Here is a 17,531-nt window from a genome sequence, read left to right as displayed (position 1 = left end):
ACAACATAATGCAAAGGATAAGATGTTAAAGTGCAAACACGCACACACACACACACACACACACACACACACACACACACACGCACATGCACGCACACACACACACACACACACACACATACACACATAACAATGTGTTAATGAACCTGCAGATTAACAATTGCTATGGTTTTTGGAAAGAGAAGTTACAGAGTTATGAATAACTGTAAAACTTCCTTGCCATCTGACATTGAGGGTGTATTGGGCACTATAGCTGGGGTGTGGCATTGAAAAGTACAAAAAGTTGACCCCTCTGAAAGCATGGTAGTAAAGTTGGATGATGATGGTGCTAGATGACTACCATACAGGCCTGTGATATGGATAGTATTACATCGAAACGGTTGAAGAATGGCTATCAAAGGCTTTGTCCTCTGATTGCGATTTATTGGTTTCTTAGTTCATGGTGTCCTGCCAGACTATCACCTCTATATTGCTAGTACCTGTTACAAAGGACAAAGTTGAAAGGGCAAACTGAAAAGCATGGATCATTATAGGCCCATTGCCCTCTCCAGTTTTCCCTCTAAAGTAATGGAAATAATCCTGTGTATAAGGTTAGAAAGGCTTGTTTCTACCACAGATGATCCATTTGATTTAAAAAAGAAGGAAACATGGAACTGATATGTGCATTTATGCCTGAAAAGAAATGATTGTGAAATACAGGTGTCACAATTCCACTGTATTTATGGGTTTTACAGATGCATCTAAGGCTTTTGGATTAATCATGAGAGACTATTCTTGAAACTTGGTTGCGAGGTAGAGCCTGACTGGTAAATAAACGTGCCGATATGATCGGCTGATATTAGCTATATGTAAGGGATAATGTATAGAACGCCGGTCATTATGGGGAAAATAAGTCCCGACAGGGCCAACCAGGACCCCGACGCGCCAGCGGAGGGGTCTTGTTTCGCCCTGAAGGGACATATTTTCCCATAATGACCGGCGTTCTATACATTATCCCGCTTATTATACGGCTGCCAAAACGAAAAAATAAACACGATATGTCTCTTTACACTTATTTGTTACCGTTTCGTCGTGGCTTTTGCTGAGAAACAAATAGTTCGCAACACACGCTGAACTTGAATCAAACATTCTTTAGAACTCTGCTTTCCGTCTGCTTTAACTTTTAAATGAAGTTCCAATGGAAGAAGTGACCGGAATACTTGCAGAGTGATATGATCAGCAGCACAAAACTCGTTGCCATTGACAGCGGTAATTATATGTTTGCAGCGGTAATTACATGAATTTATTTTACCGTAGAACGTTGGGAAATCCCATTCAAGTCAATGGAGCGTTCTACTAGCATTGTGAAGATGGCTTACTATTTAAGTAAAATAAACAGAATTGGAAAACTGTGGCGAGATAATATATTTAATACTACTGTTATGGATGATTGATTGATTTATTGATTGAAATACAAGAATGATTCACTTTTATTCTTATTTTTTATTTTTATTATTATTATTAAATAAAGATTGAATTGCATTGAATTGAATTGAAGCCAGCAGGACTGTTCAGTATTGAACTGAAGCCAGTAGAACAGGTTCAGTAATGGGCTTGAGCGAAAAGATGGCCTGGAGTCCACAACTCCGGGAGTCACCGCACTTCTGCCTGCCTTTCTGCCCCTCCCCCACCCCTCTCTCTCTCTCTCTCTCTCTCTCTCTCTCTCATACCTAGAGCTTGTTATGTCATCCGTTTTCCCCCAAAGCCCCTCCATCCATCGCTTCCGGAGAGCTCCACTTGAGATGGTTATCTGCGAGATCGTACCTGTCCACCGGCAAATCCTTCTCTGTGTTTAGTGCAGAACCGGCCAGTCTCCGGGCTGTCACACGAGCCTCGGCGCTGAGGGCAAACAGAGGACACGCAAGGTGATAACAGCACCAGGAATATCGGTTGACTGTGCTGTTTACTTTTACAACACTGTTGTCTCTCTGAAACTGCCATCTGAAACTAGAAATCTTTTCTAATAGGAGTAGCTGTAACAACGTTATGTGACAGTTTCAACCAGAACACTCAGTTCACACCATCTAAAAATGGTAAACATGCTGACTAGATCGAGGCCACAGCCATCACCAGTGACATAATTGTGGTGTCAAAAATTGGCAACAGTGTAGAAGCCCTAACTCTCTGCCTGCCTGCCACCTGGCATTGGCGATAAACTCAGTTCCCCAGGATACATTGAGAGGCACTTTCTTAGCTCAAGGTGACAAGGCAAAGACACACACACACACATATACAGGGAGAGATGGCCACACCTATCAGCTGATGGTTGCCGTGGGTTATGGCTGTCCCACAGAGCTTTGTGACCTTTCCCCTACTTTCTCAACCCCCCTCAGGTGCATGCTTAGAGAGCTGCAGGAATTTTTTCCTCTTTCTTCAATTTTCTTTCTATCTCTCTCTCTTCTGCCCTCTCTGTACTCTCTCTCTGTCTCTTCTGCCCTCTCTATACTCTCTCTCTTTCTCTTTCTCTCTGTCCAGCCAGCTGAGACATGCAAATCATCAAAAGCAGAGGCTTCAGAGGACAAAGAATATGAAGGAAGCAAAATGATTAGCAGTAGTGGTAACTAAAGGCTTGTGGGGATCCATTATTTTCTAGTGTTTAGCCTTGTTGTGATTTTGTCTCCTTCTCCCCGTAACTGTTGTCCAAGGAATTCTTTCCCTGGAGTTGAAAACACCTAATATAACGTCCGTGTGTTTTGTGCATTGTGGTATCTCACCCAGTCACCCATTCCCTGTGTACTGCTCTGTCATTAAAAATGATTAGCTTGTGGGTTTCCGTGACCAGGTCTGCGCTCGTAAAGGTGACACTCTGAGGAAAAGTAAACTGTAGACCTGTTGCCTTGTGTCGCTTACGGTAACCTTATAGGCCTCATGTCACTCCTCGAGTGACTCATTGACATGTATTGCATTCCGTCCACAGCCCAGGCTATCGGGCTCAGCTTAATCATCTGACATTTACACATAAGGCAGGCAAGGTTTGGCGAGACAGACAGATAGGATGGGAGGAACAAGCCAAACTCGTTTTTTTTGTTTTTGTCAGTTAATGACAAGAACTGACTGGCATACACATACAGGTACAGTACACAGACAGAGACAGACAGACAGACACACACACACACACACACACACACACACACACACACACACACACACACACAATATGCAGATCAGCAGGTGTAAACAGATAGATATTGAGGGCACTCTCTCGCCGTGAATCACTTGCATCAGCAGCACACGTTTAAAGACGTGGCACGGGTCAAACCAGCTCTCAGCTGCTGAAGGGCACATTAGCTCTGACTCAAAGCTGGGCACAGGGCACACGCACAGCACTCACTGTACCACAGCATAGCTACAGAATCTCATCTGAATGGATCAATACATGAACGTAAACATTTACACCAAGTGATTCACGAGTGGTACACTATAAATGCCAGGCAGCATTTGTTTGTTTATATTGTGGAGTTGGTGTTTGTCATCTTTTGAATTACATCACAAATGGCTGGCAGCATTTGCTTGTTGTATGCATACTGTGAACTTAGTTTTTATTTGTGGTTTCTTTGCTGGTGCTGCTGCTGCTGCTGCTGCTGTTGTTGCCCCTCCCTCTGTCGAGTCTGACTCAGGCAGGCATGGCATGATCAGGCCTGGTTGGCCAGCGCTGTATCCTTGAGTAATAGGCTTTAGCCTGCTAACTGGACCATAAGCCCTTCTTTCTCTAGCAAGGTCCTCTGTGTGTGTGTGTGTGTGTGTGTGTGTGTGCCTGCATGTGTGTGTGTGTGTGTGTTTATCTATGTGCATGTGATCCTTTTTTTTTGCATGTGTATTTGTTTATGTGCATGTGATCCTTTTCTTTTCCAGGGGTGGGCGTGAACACTACTACGATTAGTGTTGCTGGTTAATGGTGTTATGGTCACTTTCATGGCAAAGACTTCCATGAGCCTTTGAGTTGGAGTGCATATGTATGAAGTGGTGAAATAGTGATCTGTTGCAATCTAGATGTACATGATGTATGATGTATGTATTATTTGATGTGTTTTTGACAAAAACAATTATGTAACTGAAGGCATTATAAAAACAATGTTTCTCAATACATTTGCACACTAAGTTCACGGTTTGTGTGTTCCAAATCTCCATTGCATTCTAACAACTATAAACTAATAACATCTCAAATTTAAAAAATCAGATGATGATTAAATGGAACCAGAGAATCTCTCAAGACTTATTCATCTTACAGCTTCTTTATGTCAACAAAAGCTACATTGTATACCTCTTAATAAAAACTGGTTAAGGGAAATAATCAAGTCCATGTGAGGTCAAGGGTTTTGTTTTCAGTGACAGCCAATGACACACCAAATCATACCCCAGAGAAACACAGAGGAAATGTTGTGAAGGGACTTCATCATAGTTCACTTGCTGAGCCTGAACTATAGACGGCTAAACACACTCTGTAAAAATAGGAGCAAAGAAGGGGTTATGGACACAGTACAGTGTTTGCTGTGACCGAAGGCAACCACGATTGCTTTTAAAAAGCTCCAAATCCTATTGGATGATCAAATGCTGCATTCACATTTGACGAAGTCCCATTGGCTATTTTCTTGTCAACGGACACAAGCCCCTTCTGGACAAGCGAGAGTGGGGGGACAGAGATAAAAAAAGAGGGAGGGGTCTGGCAATGTTTACAAATTGGATTTAAAGTGACAGTGAGTACAGTTTATGTTCTGTTTCCACTGCACTGTTAGTAGGCCTAATATTATAAACGTCACTTGCATGACTTGCCTGTCAGACAATCCTGGGCAAATATGTTGTGCTCTCTAAATCTTAGCACCTTTTAAAATGTTTTGTTCTTTAGTTGACGGTTGTATGCACATATTGTAAGACAAGACTGTACGAATAGGACTTGGACCAGCTGAGTGGAAGTGGTTGAAGTTGAGCCTGATGTGTGTTACCATCTCTTAATTAGCTAAGAAAATCTTTTAGTACATTTTTTCAAAGCCCTTTATAGCCTATACGCAGGTCATTGTAAAGGAATGCTGAGGGTGCACTGATGAACACAAATTGGTTGTTCAGACCTTGTTTACTTATCTGTAGGCTACAGAGTGTTTGTCACTTGTGACAAGATGCTTGATGTGATGGCAACTTAAGTGACAAAACTTAAGAGATAAAACACTCTGTAACATGATATCACGGATGGGAAAAGTACAGTAGAAAGGACTCTGCATCACAGGTTGACGACATACTCCCCCACCCCCATCTTTAAAGTCCAGCTTGACGCTTGTGTAATATTCTGATTGGCTGGAAGGCTCAAGGAGGCGTGGGCATGGGCGTTGCTAGGAGTATTGTGATCTCACAATCAGCTGTTTTGTACGTTCTATATTCTGATCCGAGGATCAGCTGGGTGCAGCAATAACATTAGGAAATATCTGCAGAAACTCGTTTTTAAAGGCAGATATTGTAATCTTAAACAGTGTAAACGCAATTTTACACGTTGCACTTCTTCTAAGAAGAATATATTTTTATTTTATTATAGTGTTATAACTACCTCATATTAAGATACCTAAAGCTATGCTTTAAGAATTTACTGTCATTTTTACAGTTTGCTCATCACGTTTACAACTTGAATAATACTGCAAAGGCAGGTAAGCAATACCAACACTGATGCAGAATTATTGCAGAATTGGGGTAGTGTAATCTTAAGTCTTTGTGCGCGATGGAAAATAGTTACCACTAGTCATTGCTTCGATGACTGACATCGGGAGTCGTATTATTTCAAATGCCTACTTGACGTTGACGTTAAGCCAGTACCAGTAAAATGTAATTGCTCGCAGATTAAAATGGGCTGTCTACATTGCAGAAACCTTGTTGTGTTTCAAATGACAAGACGCTAGCGACAGCAGCTAAGCTAGCATTTTGTTCTGTTGTCGACATTCCTTTTATAGGTCATCATTATGTTTCGAATGCCTTGGTTGTGCAGAGCGGAGGGTTTTCATGGTGCATAGAAAATATGATTTATTCTTGCATGATTTCACGCATTCATGACAAGTATTTCACGACAATATGTGACAAATGTGAAGTAATGTATCTGTCCGAAGATGTCACAGCATATAATTTGGTCTCTTCACACGGACACAAACGTATTGACAGAAAATGAACATACGTCGATTTTTTATGCTCTACACTGATGTATTTATGGTTGTGGGGTAGATATGGATGTGTGGACATATCGATTGCAATATGGTAGGCTACAGCTGATTCAGACTGTCATTGCTATGACCCCTTGGTCCTAAACAGGGTTCAGCTGACAGCCAATTATGATTGAACTTCACTCATTCGCAAAAACCTTCTTTATATTATTCAGAGTGTAACCTGTATATTTTACCAAATGTAAACAAAGCCTAGTCCGTCGAAATTGCTGCTCCAGAGGACTGCAGTTGTCTGTTTGGACGGCTATAGCCTAATTATAAAAAGCCTCTTAACATTTATGCAGTGTTTTGTTGATCTGGGAGCTAAAATAGGCCTAGAACCGTTTCAGTTGTCTAGTCGCTTGTTGTCATTTGACGAAAATCGTTACATAGTCCCTTTTACATTTCTTTTTCCGTCTATGCTTTTTTTCCCCCGTCCGCTGGGTCGGAGGGGTTGGACCAGCAACATCAGTGACGTCAGTAATACTCAAAGCATAGCTCTTGTTATGCCTACAAGGCCCAACCCACTGCATATTTTACATGACCTGCCTACTTTGACTGTGGCCTATTAGCCTAGCAGATGCGCCTTGATAGTTTATTATTTTTTTGTAAATTATTTGGAAGATTGACAGGTGGTGTCGATATAATTTGACAATAGCAGAAATAAAACACTAGCCTACTCTGTTATGATTTGTTATGATGATGAACAGGCCAAATAGGGCTTCACTTATAAAGCATTTGCACACACATCACCTTTTACACTGACTGTCATAGTGGCTTGTGATTTAGCCTACATGGGCTATATTATTTTACCTGTGGGGGCGTTATTACACCACCCAGAAATGCAAAGCTTCCATTCACTGAATGATTGGTGTTATTCAGAGTACAACAGTACATTTTAAAGTGGCCTAAAATACAGCAAATCCAACAAAACTAGTCTCCCTGTTTCTTCTGTCTTACCACAAACCACTGTGAAACATTTGCATTGAAGCTACTTCATTGGCCCTAACTCAGCCACTTGACCTTTGTAAATATGCATGCCACTGAAGGTATTCAATGACAGTATTGTTGAGTGCTCATGAAGAGTGCTCAGTTTGTGTCCATAAACAGTAGGTTTTATTTATATACTCATAGAGATAACAGCAGGAGCTGCACGACAGGCTGATAACACTTGCTAGGTTGAGAGCCTAGTGCTCTTTGAAGCAGGCAATGCTTGAAATGCATTTCCTGTCACGCATCAGTGTGTGGACATGCATTCCTCTGTTAGTCTGATTGTTGAGTGTGAACTTGGTGAAATACATGGACATTTAACATCCACTGAACCCACTGTTGTCATGGTGCCCTACTTTCCATGATTGCACCATTTTATTTTGCTTAAACATAGAAAGCTCATTCAGATGAGGAATATTTTTTGTTTGACTGCTGGTGCATCTGCAATAGTCTCCTGAGAATACAACTATTTACCAGCTGCTGCAAGAAGATCCACCCCTCTCCCTGCCTCTCTCTCTCTCTCCAGACTTTTTTAATCTATCAAAGAGGCAACATGAAGTGTAGAGCTCTCCTCTTGGGTGATCCTTTCATGATGGCAGATTTCAAACCTCATGATTCCACATGGGAGGGGGCGAGAGAGAGTGGGGAGGACAGTGTTCTCTCATGCACATCCCAGGAATGAAAACAAATGAGTCTTCCTGTTGGCTGTGTTTAGAAAAGAGCCTCTTCACCCATCCAGGGCACTGCATCTTATTTTCACCTTCTTAGGCTTTCTCCCCCCACCCTCCATCTGTTCATCTCTGATCTATCATTCTCCATCTTCTCCCACCTTAGTCACATTCTCCATAGCATTTACTTCCCCATGCGTCTGTCTACAGATGCCTGTCAAGTGTATGTCAGCTCACTTGTATGCTACAGCCTCCTAACACATGCTTCATTGTAAGGACATGGCTTGTATGGTTGTAAAGAAGCTATAGGCATATACATCAGCGTGACGGCTAATCCACTTGTAATATATAGGGGGGATGGGCGACTCTGCAGTGGATGCAGCAGGGTTTGTGTTTCCCGAGCGGATGATGATGCATTATTCAGGGTCACTGGGACTGGGGGGTTCCAATGGGTCTGCCACCTGGACCTCAGTGCCATTCACTGACACCAAACTGGCCTAGTGCTGACCACTGGCATTCTCAGTAGTTCTTCTTATGCGATTTGGATCTGAAATATCCGGTGTGGATACACTAAAAATCTAGCAAGTTATACCCGCGCTCCAAAAAACATAAAGTAAGAAAAGAAAGCACTGAAGACTGTGGAAATATAAGGAGAGGATAACTAAGACTTTTTAAAAGGGGGTAGGGGTCTCTGCGTGTCCCCATTTCCTCCCCCGAACGGGCCAGAGGCTTCACTCAGCAGATGGGATCTGGACAATGGTCCAGCAGGGTGGTTTAAAGCAAGTGTCCTGCAGTCTGCCCAGACATTTTTTTAATGGATATCAACAATGTCATTAGAATCAGGGATTTTCAGAGAAAGAGGGAAAATGAGCAGCACAAAGGTCTCTCTGTGAGAATGGTATTGTGAGACATTTTCACTTGGTGGTTAATCCACAGCTGCCTGGGTTGAATCTCGCACCCATGATCACATCCCATCTGAAATTAAACTGACACTTTGCTCCCTTATGACCTTGACTGCGACCCCATGTTTCATTGCCCACAGTACACCCAGTGCATTCCCTGCCTAATGCAGTTCAATGCTTTGAATGGTAGATGCATCGTTAATAATATAAGAGGCCATCTGTCAACTAATGTTTATTTCCTTTTTGTCTGGACCCATTTTGCACCAGACTTTCTAATTTTCACAATACTCCTCTTTAGTGGAAACTCAGGGACTGTGGAATATTGCACCCGTCAGGGTTTTTGTAGAAGAAGCTCTGAAGTAGAAATGTTCTGCATGCTCAGCTTCTTTGCAATACATTTGAACCAGAATCTGTAACATAATTTTTCAAAAGTAACAAATTAATCAAACATGATTCAGTACAAAGGGCGAGTGAGCACTATATAAATATGTTGCATGCAAACCTGGATCTGACTGTTTCAACTGTGTTGTTCATTAACAAAGTGTTTCTTCTTGTCTTTCTTTTCTGATTTTCTCTTGTAGGCCTTTGCATCGATACCAAGTAAAACCTTAAACTAACACTCTGAAAATCCTTTGCCCATTTGGGAATCTTGTGTCAACAAGGGCTTGAATCAAGAGGCCAACGCAGCATTTTCACAGCTTCTGTCGTTATTTGACCTTCAACCTGTTAACCTAAAAACTTGAGAAAAATAATAATAAAAAAAGAAAACAAAAAATAAAAAGGCAGCTTTCTCTCAGGATCGTGTCCACGTCGACCCCCTTCTCCACTTTGCTGCCCCCTACTGGACGGTGATGTTCCAGCGGCTCAGCAGCCTGTTCTTTGGAGAGGTAGAAGATGTGTCTGCTGAACTCAAGGGACCCAACCCATGTGTGAGCGACGCTGATGAGGAGGGATGGCTTATGGTCAGCCTGCCAGGTGAGTGCTCTCTGGGTAGGTTCCCACCTGGGCGTGGGGGGGGGTAATGTGATGTTGGTTTGCCTCTATGGAGGGTGTCTGCGTGGGGGGACAGAGTGTGATTGCAACTGTGTGCTGAGTGGACCCCCAAAAAGTATAAGTCCTGTGATGTGAATGTGAGAGGAATATGCTGTGGTACTGAATGGGCTAGAAGGAGAAACAGTCAGAGGTTGTTCTTGTTCTTTCTTTTTTTGGTAAAAAAATGGAAAGGTAACAGCAAAACAACCATCTAATAATGGTATTCCTATTTTCTATGTTTTGTACTGTTTCCTTACCTTCCTTTACCCCCCTCCTTACCCTTAATTTGGCTTAACTCCCCTTACTCCGGTGCATGCGTATGTGTGTGTGTGTGTGTGTGTGTGTGTTTGCTCACATCTGGCTACCCCACACCTGCATGGCTTCTTGTAATGCTGTACCTCTTTGCCCCGTGTTCCCAACCATTCTTCCATCACATTCCTTGTGTGCCTTCACCTCACAACCCACCCCACAAAAAAAAACCCCTCGGCTTCCTCAACCGCCCTGTCCTTTAGAGAATAACGACCGCTTGATGCTGGGGGAGGGCGGAGCCGAGGCGCCCTCGATAGCACAGTCCCTGCCCGACAGTGAGTGTCCGAGGGCCGGGTCGGAGCATGACCCCATGACCCCCCTCCCCGCTCCCTGCGGCCCGTCCCACCTGCCTAGCGGCGGTCGCCGCAGGACTAAGGCTAGCAGGGCACGAGTGGCGGCCCTTCCCTCCCCTCTCCAATCAACCCCCGCCGCCACCGCCTCCTCCTCTCCTTCCTCTTCCTCCTCTCCCATTTGCCATGCCCCCTCCTCCTCCTCGGGCGGGTTAGTAGGTGTGCGTGGTGCGCTGCCCAGCCCTGCCCCCCGCCCCCGTGGCTCTGCGCCCGTGTCGCCTGGCTCCTGGAGCGACTGCAGCGGCGGCAGCAGTGGTGGGCTGGAGCGCTGCGGTATGGACGAGAGCTGGTTTGTCACCCCTCCCCCCTGTTTCACTGCAGAGGGAGCCGCAGCCGAGGCTAGCCCCATGGAGGACCTGCTCATCGAGCACCCCAGCATGTCCGTCTACGTCTCCCCCGGCAACCTGTCCATGGTGGATGAGAGCTCCGCCAGCCTGGCAGGCAGCGTCAGGTGAGGCCCTGTCTGACATTACACACTATGTTCTTTTTGTGTTATCAGATGTTCCTATCTAGAGCAACTTAACAGTGAACCAATTACACAGGGATAGTCCTCTTGGAGCAACTCGTTCGATGAACAGGGGTCGATAGGTCAGTTCCTGTGGCTTAGTTGGTAGTCGTAAGGTGGTAACACCAAAGGTCATTATGGTACATAATTTGTCAGTCGAAAGATGTTTTTATCCATCCAGAGTGACTATCAGTGACTGGGACAAGGATAGGGTCCCCCTGGAGCAACTTGGGGTTAGGTGCACAATGGTGGCAGTCCCTGGGATGAAACTCCTAGGATGAACATGGTCAAATAGTTGAGTTCCTGTTGCTCAAAAGTAGTGTAATGTGATAACAACACCCAGGTCAGAAGTAGAAACCAAAAGCTGATTAGAAATCAAATAAAAACTGCTCTGTAGGTCATTTTGAAGTGCACAGTTTCCTCTCTTTCTTCAGTCTGGAAACATGCTGCATTTACGGTGTTTTGTTTTTGACTGTAACCCCTGTCCCTCCTGTCTCTTATCCCCACCCCAGCAGGATGGCGGAGTCGGCTTCAGCAGCTCTCCCTGCCCCCCGGACCAATCTGCCCCCGAGGGTGACTCGAGGGGCGGCTGCCCAGGCCGGCGCCCTGGCCAAGGTGAGCCAGGTGTCACGCGTGCAACGCTCCAAGGCCCGCGTGGAGCGCCGCCAGCTGGCCCGCAACCGCGTCCAGCGCCAGAACCGCACCCGCGAGCAGTTGCCCCGCCACGCCACCCACGCCCGCAAGAGCTTCCTGCACCAGCCATGCCAGCGCAACATCTGCCACTAAGGGGGGGGCAGCTGTCGATGTCGGGGCACCCCCCCTCAACACAGCGGAGGAGTGGAGCCGCTTACTCAGAGGGCATTATCACCCCCCTCCTGCTCCTCCGCCTCACCCTAGATCCTTTACCCCTTAGCCCATAGATAGCCTACATACCCACTCATTCACTGGTAGAGCCTGCACATAGTCCCTGTCCTATAGGTATAATCTTTATTATGTATCGTCGGTGTTGTTTCAAGATGAATTTGTGTGAGCAGTAGCCGTTCCCGTCCACATAAGACGTAACATGGTATCGAGCAGCCCCCCCCCCCCCCTTCAAGTTTCACAGTTTTTACTTTTTTATTTTTGCTCCCATCACACCATGCTGTGGGATAGTTGTTAAGCCTCCTCAATGCTCTTAATGATGTCAAAAGCAAGCTTCGCCCATCTTTGCTCAGTTTCTCACACACCCTAAGTAGTCTGGCTGCAGGCCTACTGAAACGAGAGTTGGGATACAAAAGAAGAACAAATGTTTTAGATGCACTGTCTCTTTATTCTACATAAGACAGCCTTCTTGCTGAGCATACTCATGCAAGGTCAACATAATCACTCATCATGCATTTCTCATAGGTGACATGTAGTTACGTTAATGCATATATTCACCTAAAGATATGGAATTAAACCTATGATATTGGTATTGATGTCACCATGTAACATCTGACCAACAGAGAAGCATGTGAAGACCATTCAGCGTTAGACAGAAAGGGAGTGTGGATGGGCAAAAGTTCTCCATGGGAAATCTCACATCCTTTATTTGCTTTTTAAATGTTTGATTTGGAACGTTGAGGTCTCCATTTTACTTATTCGTTTCACAATTTAACCTCAATTATGGGCTGAGGATACCAAGGTGATGTGTGGTTAAAAGGCTGACCAACTCCTCGAGGAATGTCATGCACATATCGTATTTCACAGATGACATGGTATGACATGGCCAAGAATCTTATTTTATTAAAATGTCGTAACTTGTGCAAAGACAGAGGAAGGGTCAGTTCTTATAGCCAACTCACAGAGAGGGCAAAAAGCATGTAGAGGAGGGTGAGAGGGGGGAATGAAACAGACTAAAGATGTCTCAAAAATGTTAGGTGGTCGAATAGGGGGGAAAAGAGTTGAGGGGGAGTTATGACAGGTATTGGTAAGTCATGTAGCCTGTCTTTATGCAGTGGATGGCTTAAATGCTATTCTCACTCTCGCACACATTCTCATCAGCACAATAGCAGAATGTCACTTGCAAGAGGCAGTGCCATAACACAAAGGGGACTTACAATACAATTTTTCATTAAATGTATGGAATTGCAATGTCCTCAGTGTTAAGATATCATTCACCTAAAGAGTACATAGTTAATAGCCAGATGCTGCGACAGGTTACAGGGTGTGGTGGAGATGTGATGGTCAGGAATGGTATTGAGGGTGACACTTTATTTAGTTTGATTTAATTTGACATCTTATCATTTGTTGGCTATAGAGCCTTTAAACCATGGATACTTGTGCCCATCCTGCCCCCTAGCTGTTGAAACGTGCATGTGCAGTGCAGACAGGCTCTTCCTTTGTTGAAATAGAGATCCCGGTGCATTCTGCTTTTATATGGAGAAAACTCCCCTGCTCAACACCTACAGTCTGGCTCGGCCCAAAGAGTTACTTGTCTGTATTTGTCTGCATAGAAAAACAAACACTTAAAAATCAAGAGAACTGAGGTTGTATCTTTTAAGACAATGTTTTGAACAATATAGTAACAGCATTACTATTCCTGAGAAAAAAAAACATCTTTTGTCTTGACTGAAGACATTGGAATTGTATGCTTGTGTTCATGTTTATCCATGCATTACCTCGATGTTACAGCTGAACTGTGGCGGCCTTACAGTTTTTGCGTGTGTTTGCGTGTAGCTACACTCCGGCCGGTCTCTATGCTAGTCAGTGGGGGTTGCAGGGTGTATGGGTGCATTATGGGTAAAGAGGTCAACCTCGCCATAGAAACCCATTCCGACTGATGTCATTTCCTCTCCGCCGTCCATCAGTGTTACGTATCCCGCCTCTTTCTCTCCCTGTGGCCCTACTTAGCAGGCTCTATGTATCAGTGTCCACCAACGTGTGAGCTACCGTTCATGTACGTTTAATAACTATTAGACTAATAATAATGGTGCTGAAGTATATGAATATATATACTAAAAACTTTGTAAATTATTCAAGACTTGGATGTAAGTTTGCACTGTCTAACAATTTTATGGTGAGTCAAACATTTTAGGTGTGTGTTGTGTGCTGAATGTGTTTGTGTTTTGTATGGGCTGTTAAGACCTATGAGTGAGAGAAGGTATGCTGAAATGCACGACTTAAAAAAAAAAAAGTTAAGCTATAGTAATTTATTTTTCACGTTAGTGTAAATAATTAACTGCATCATACAGTTTAATGTCATTGCTTTCTTTGTTCTGACTGCTCACATTTTCCATGATTTGTCACCGAAGTATGTCACAAAATTTGTAATTCAAGCCTTCTTGGTGCAGACCAGATGTGTTCATTCTGGCATTATATACTTAATCCGAAGTGTGGTATGAAGTTACTCAAAATCCTCCTACATTTTTCTTTTCAATTTTATTTTCAGACATATTAGCTTTTGGGTTGGTACATGTCTGTTGATGCGACAACACCTCTTGAGTGGGCAAAGTTTGGTTGCTATACGATTTATTTTGTTAAGTTACTTTTTAAGATTGTGTGCATGATAGACTCTGTTTGCTTTATCTCTCTCTCTCTCCATCTCTCTGTCTTTTTAATCACTTGCTTACAGTTTCCTCTCTTTTAACAGTCAACCTGTAAACGCTCAATGTTGTATCAGAAAAAAAAACGATGAACTTCAAATATTAATATAAATTTATATATATATATATATATATTTTGCCCATTTATTTGATTGACTGTGTGTATTTTTAAATTTGGTTGTATGGAGTATATTATGTGTGGGACTCTGCGACTCAGTGGATCCCATTGGAATGTAATCAAGTGATCATCCAATCCTATCCTTGTGGGAGAACACAGCAGTGGATCGCTTTAGTCCTGTGATTGAGTGATCATCATCCCCATCCTATTGACATATTGGCTTCTGGGGGTCCTAATTTTGACTAGGGTGCAAGTCAGGGTGCAGAAAATGCATCTCTGGGAACTTTATACCACTACATAATGTCATAATGTGTGCCACTGAATCTCCAATCCCCAGATAAGGGGAGGGTCGCTGAGATCTACTGGATTCAATGGGATCCACAGCAGTGTTGTCTCTCCTGCTTGGTCCGCTCCCCTTACTTGTGACTATGTCCCTTATTGTTTGTGTCAAGAGTTTAAGAGATGTGTGAGCTGTATCCAGGGGCCCCTGACAGACCAGGATAGGGTTGAGGGACTGTAGATCTAAGTGTGTGTGTTTGTGCGTATGTGTGTGTAGCCAGCGTTAAATGAAAAAAAAAAAAAATAGGGAGACAAGGGTTAGATATTGATTTTAAAGTATATGCTTCCATGAACCATAAAAAAATATTTTAAAAAGCAACAAAACCATATAAAAATATACATGCTTGCATTATCCCATGCTGTTATTAGGACAGTTGTTCACCGTATGTAATGTAAAAAAAAGGGGTAGAATATCAAAGGGGACTTTTGTTTTTGTTGTTTCATTTGCTCTGAGATGATGGCAGCTTTTGAAATGGGAGTGTTACCTGTTTCAAAATGTACCCCCTCCTCAAAAACACCCCCAAAAAAGTACTTATGGAGTTATACAAAAAAGTGATTGGTGTATCTGATATCTATGGTGATTGTGCCTTTCACTACTCTGCATGGTTTTTGTGATGTGCTGACTTTCCATCCCCGATATGGGCTGAGCCCATGAGCAGTAGAAAGACCTATGCAAACTATACTAGTGGGGTTCCAGCGTCCATTCAGAAATGCAGGTATCGGACACACAAAAAAAACAACAAACAAAACAATAAACTCTCAGGTTGACACCTGAATCTTGACTCATTATTTGTGGGAGTGTGACAGTAGTGTGTGTGTGTGTGTGTGTGTGTGTGTGTGTGTGTGTGTGTGTGGGGGGGGGGTATTGTTTTGTGTGCCCCAAGGGGTATGGTCAGAAGGTTGGGTGGTGTACATTCCAAATAGGCCTACTGCTGTAATAGCATTAGCTATAGTTATAATAGTACTTGTGTATAGGATGTATAGTGTATAGGATGTTACATACTTCTTGCGTTGTTTTTTCTTCACCGTGGGATAGAGAGAAATACAATTTCAATTCCTCTGCATGTCTAGTATTTGTGAAGAAATTGACAATAAAACTGACTTTGACTGACCCACTGTTAGCCTTGCTTAGCATAGTTCATCGAGGTGGTCAGAACCAACTAGCTTATAGCTCCCAAAAGTGACAAAAAAACTCCCAACATGTTCCTATTTACTATTATTTCTATGTTGTGACATAGTATGATTACAATGTGTAACCTACAAATAAATACCAATGTAAAATAAGACAGCAATCACTCCGCCCGAAGTACCCAAAATACCCGACTATGCGTCGGCATGGCCTCAGTTTGTTCTGGATGGCTCTCGGTGGAGAGCATAATGGGCAACACTAGCCTGGTTGAACCCAGATGAACCTGTTAGCAAATTTAAACTTTGGTCAACAAAAAATATGTTTGCTGCACTTCTGAAACAATTTGGTAAGACTTGCACAAGTGTAATTTCACTTCTGGTTAATCAAATAATTGTATTTGTATATTAAAGCTATGCAGATGACACCCACATTTACTTGGGTGGCTCTGCCACCAAATCACTATGGTCTTCTTGAATCTCTGTCAGTGTATTTACCAAATCAACAACTGGAAAATTTTCTTCAGCTGAACAAAGATTTAGGGTTGCCACTCTCCTTGACACAAAAGAATTCAAATCAAAGGATACTGTTAAAAATCTTGATGTATTAATTGACAGTGATCTAAATTTCAACAGCCACATGAAAGCAATAATTAATTCAGCTTTTTACCACTTTAAAAATATTGCCAACCTTATAGGGCTGATGTCAAAACATGATTTAGAAAAAATCATTCATGCCTTTATCCCCAGCAAGGTTGATTACTGCAATGGGCTTTTCACAGGCCCTCCTAAAAAGACTACCAAACAGCTTCAGGTGATACAAAACGCAGCAGCTAGGGTTCTCACGAAAACTAAAAGAACTGACCACATTACTCCAATTCTTAAGTCCCTGCACTGGCTTCCAGTAAGTCACAGAATTTACTTTAAAGCACTACTGCTTATTTATAAATCAGTAAATGGAGCAGGACCTATCAGACATGCTTCAGCAGTACACACCTTCTCAACCTCTCAGGTCTCAGGAGAAAAACCTGTTAGTAAAACCTGCTGTTAGAACTAAAAACATGGTGAAGCAGCTTTTAGCTGCTATGCGGCTCAGCTCTGGAACCAACTTTCGGATAACATCAAATAGGCCCCAACTCTAGCCAGTTTTAAATCTAGACTTAAGACCAAACTGTTTTCATATGCCTTCTGCTAACTGCACTGAGTTACAAATTATTTTACCTTATCTTTTATTTTGTCTTTTTAATTATTCTTCATTTTTACATTATTTTACCTTGTGTGTTTTATGTTTTCTTTTTTATTATGATCTTTACTTTTTAAACTATTCTTTGTCTATTGTCCTTCTATGCTTTTATTTGCTATTACTGTTAGCTTCTGTTTATGTAAAGCACATTGAATGACCTCTGTGTATGAAATGC

General features: G+C 42.9%; 1 protein-coding gene across 2 annotated transcripts; it reads left to right on the top strand.

Moving 5' to 3' along the window:
* Positions 1-5,391: 5,391 nt before the first annotated feature.
* On the top strand, positions 5,392-15,756 carry LOC125293127 (flocculation protein FLO11). Of its 2 annotated transcripts, none has more exons than XM_048240817.1 (4): positions 5,392-5,669; positions 9,354-9,747; positions 10,317-10,914; positions 11,484-15,756. In XM_048240817.1, exons 2-4 carry the CDS (start codon positions 9,624-9,626, stop codon positions 11,752-11,754), a joined length of 993 nt encoding a protein of 330 aa, XP_048096774.1. In that variant the 5' UTR covers positions 5,392-5,669; positions 9,354-9,623; the 3' UTR covers positions 11,755-15,756. The 2 variants fall into 2 exon arrangements, with proteins under 2 accessions (XP_048096774.1, XP_048096773.1); XM_048240816.1 differs by having other exon boundaries at positions 5,393-5,669; positions 11,481-15,756.
* The last annotated feature ends 1,775 nt before the right edge of the window (positions 15,757-17,531 follow it).

Source organism: Alosa alosa, chromosome 4, assembly GCF_017589495.1.
Source record: "Alosa alosa isolate M-15738 ecotype Scorff River chromosome 4, AALO_Geno_1.1, whole genome shotgun sequence".
Taxonomy (NCBI): domain Eukaryota; kingdom Metazoa; phylum Chordata; class Actinopteri; order Clupeiformes; family Clupeidae; genus Alosa; species Alosa alosa.
Note: the sequence above shows the minus strand (reverse complement) of the source record. Positions and strands in the feature narration are given on the sequence as shown.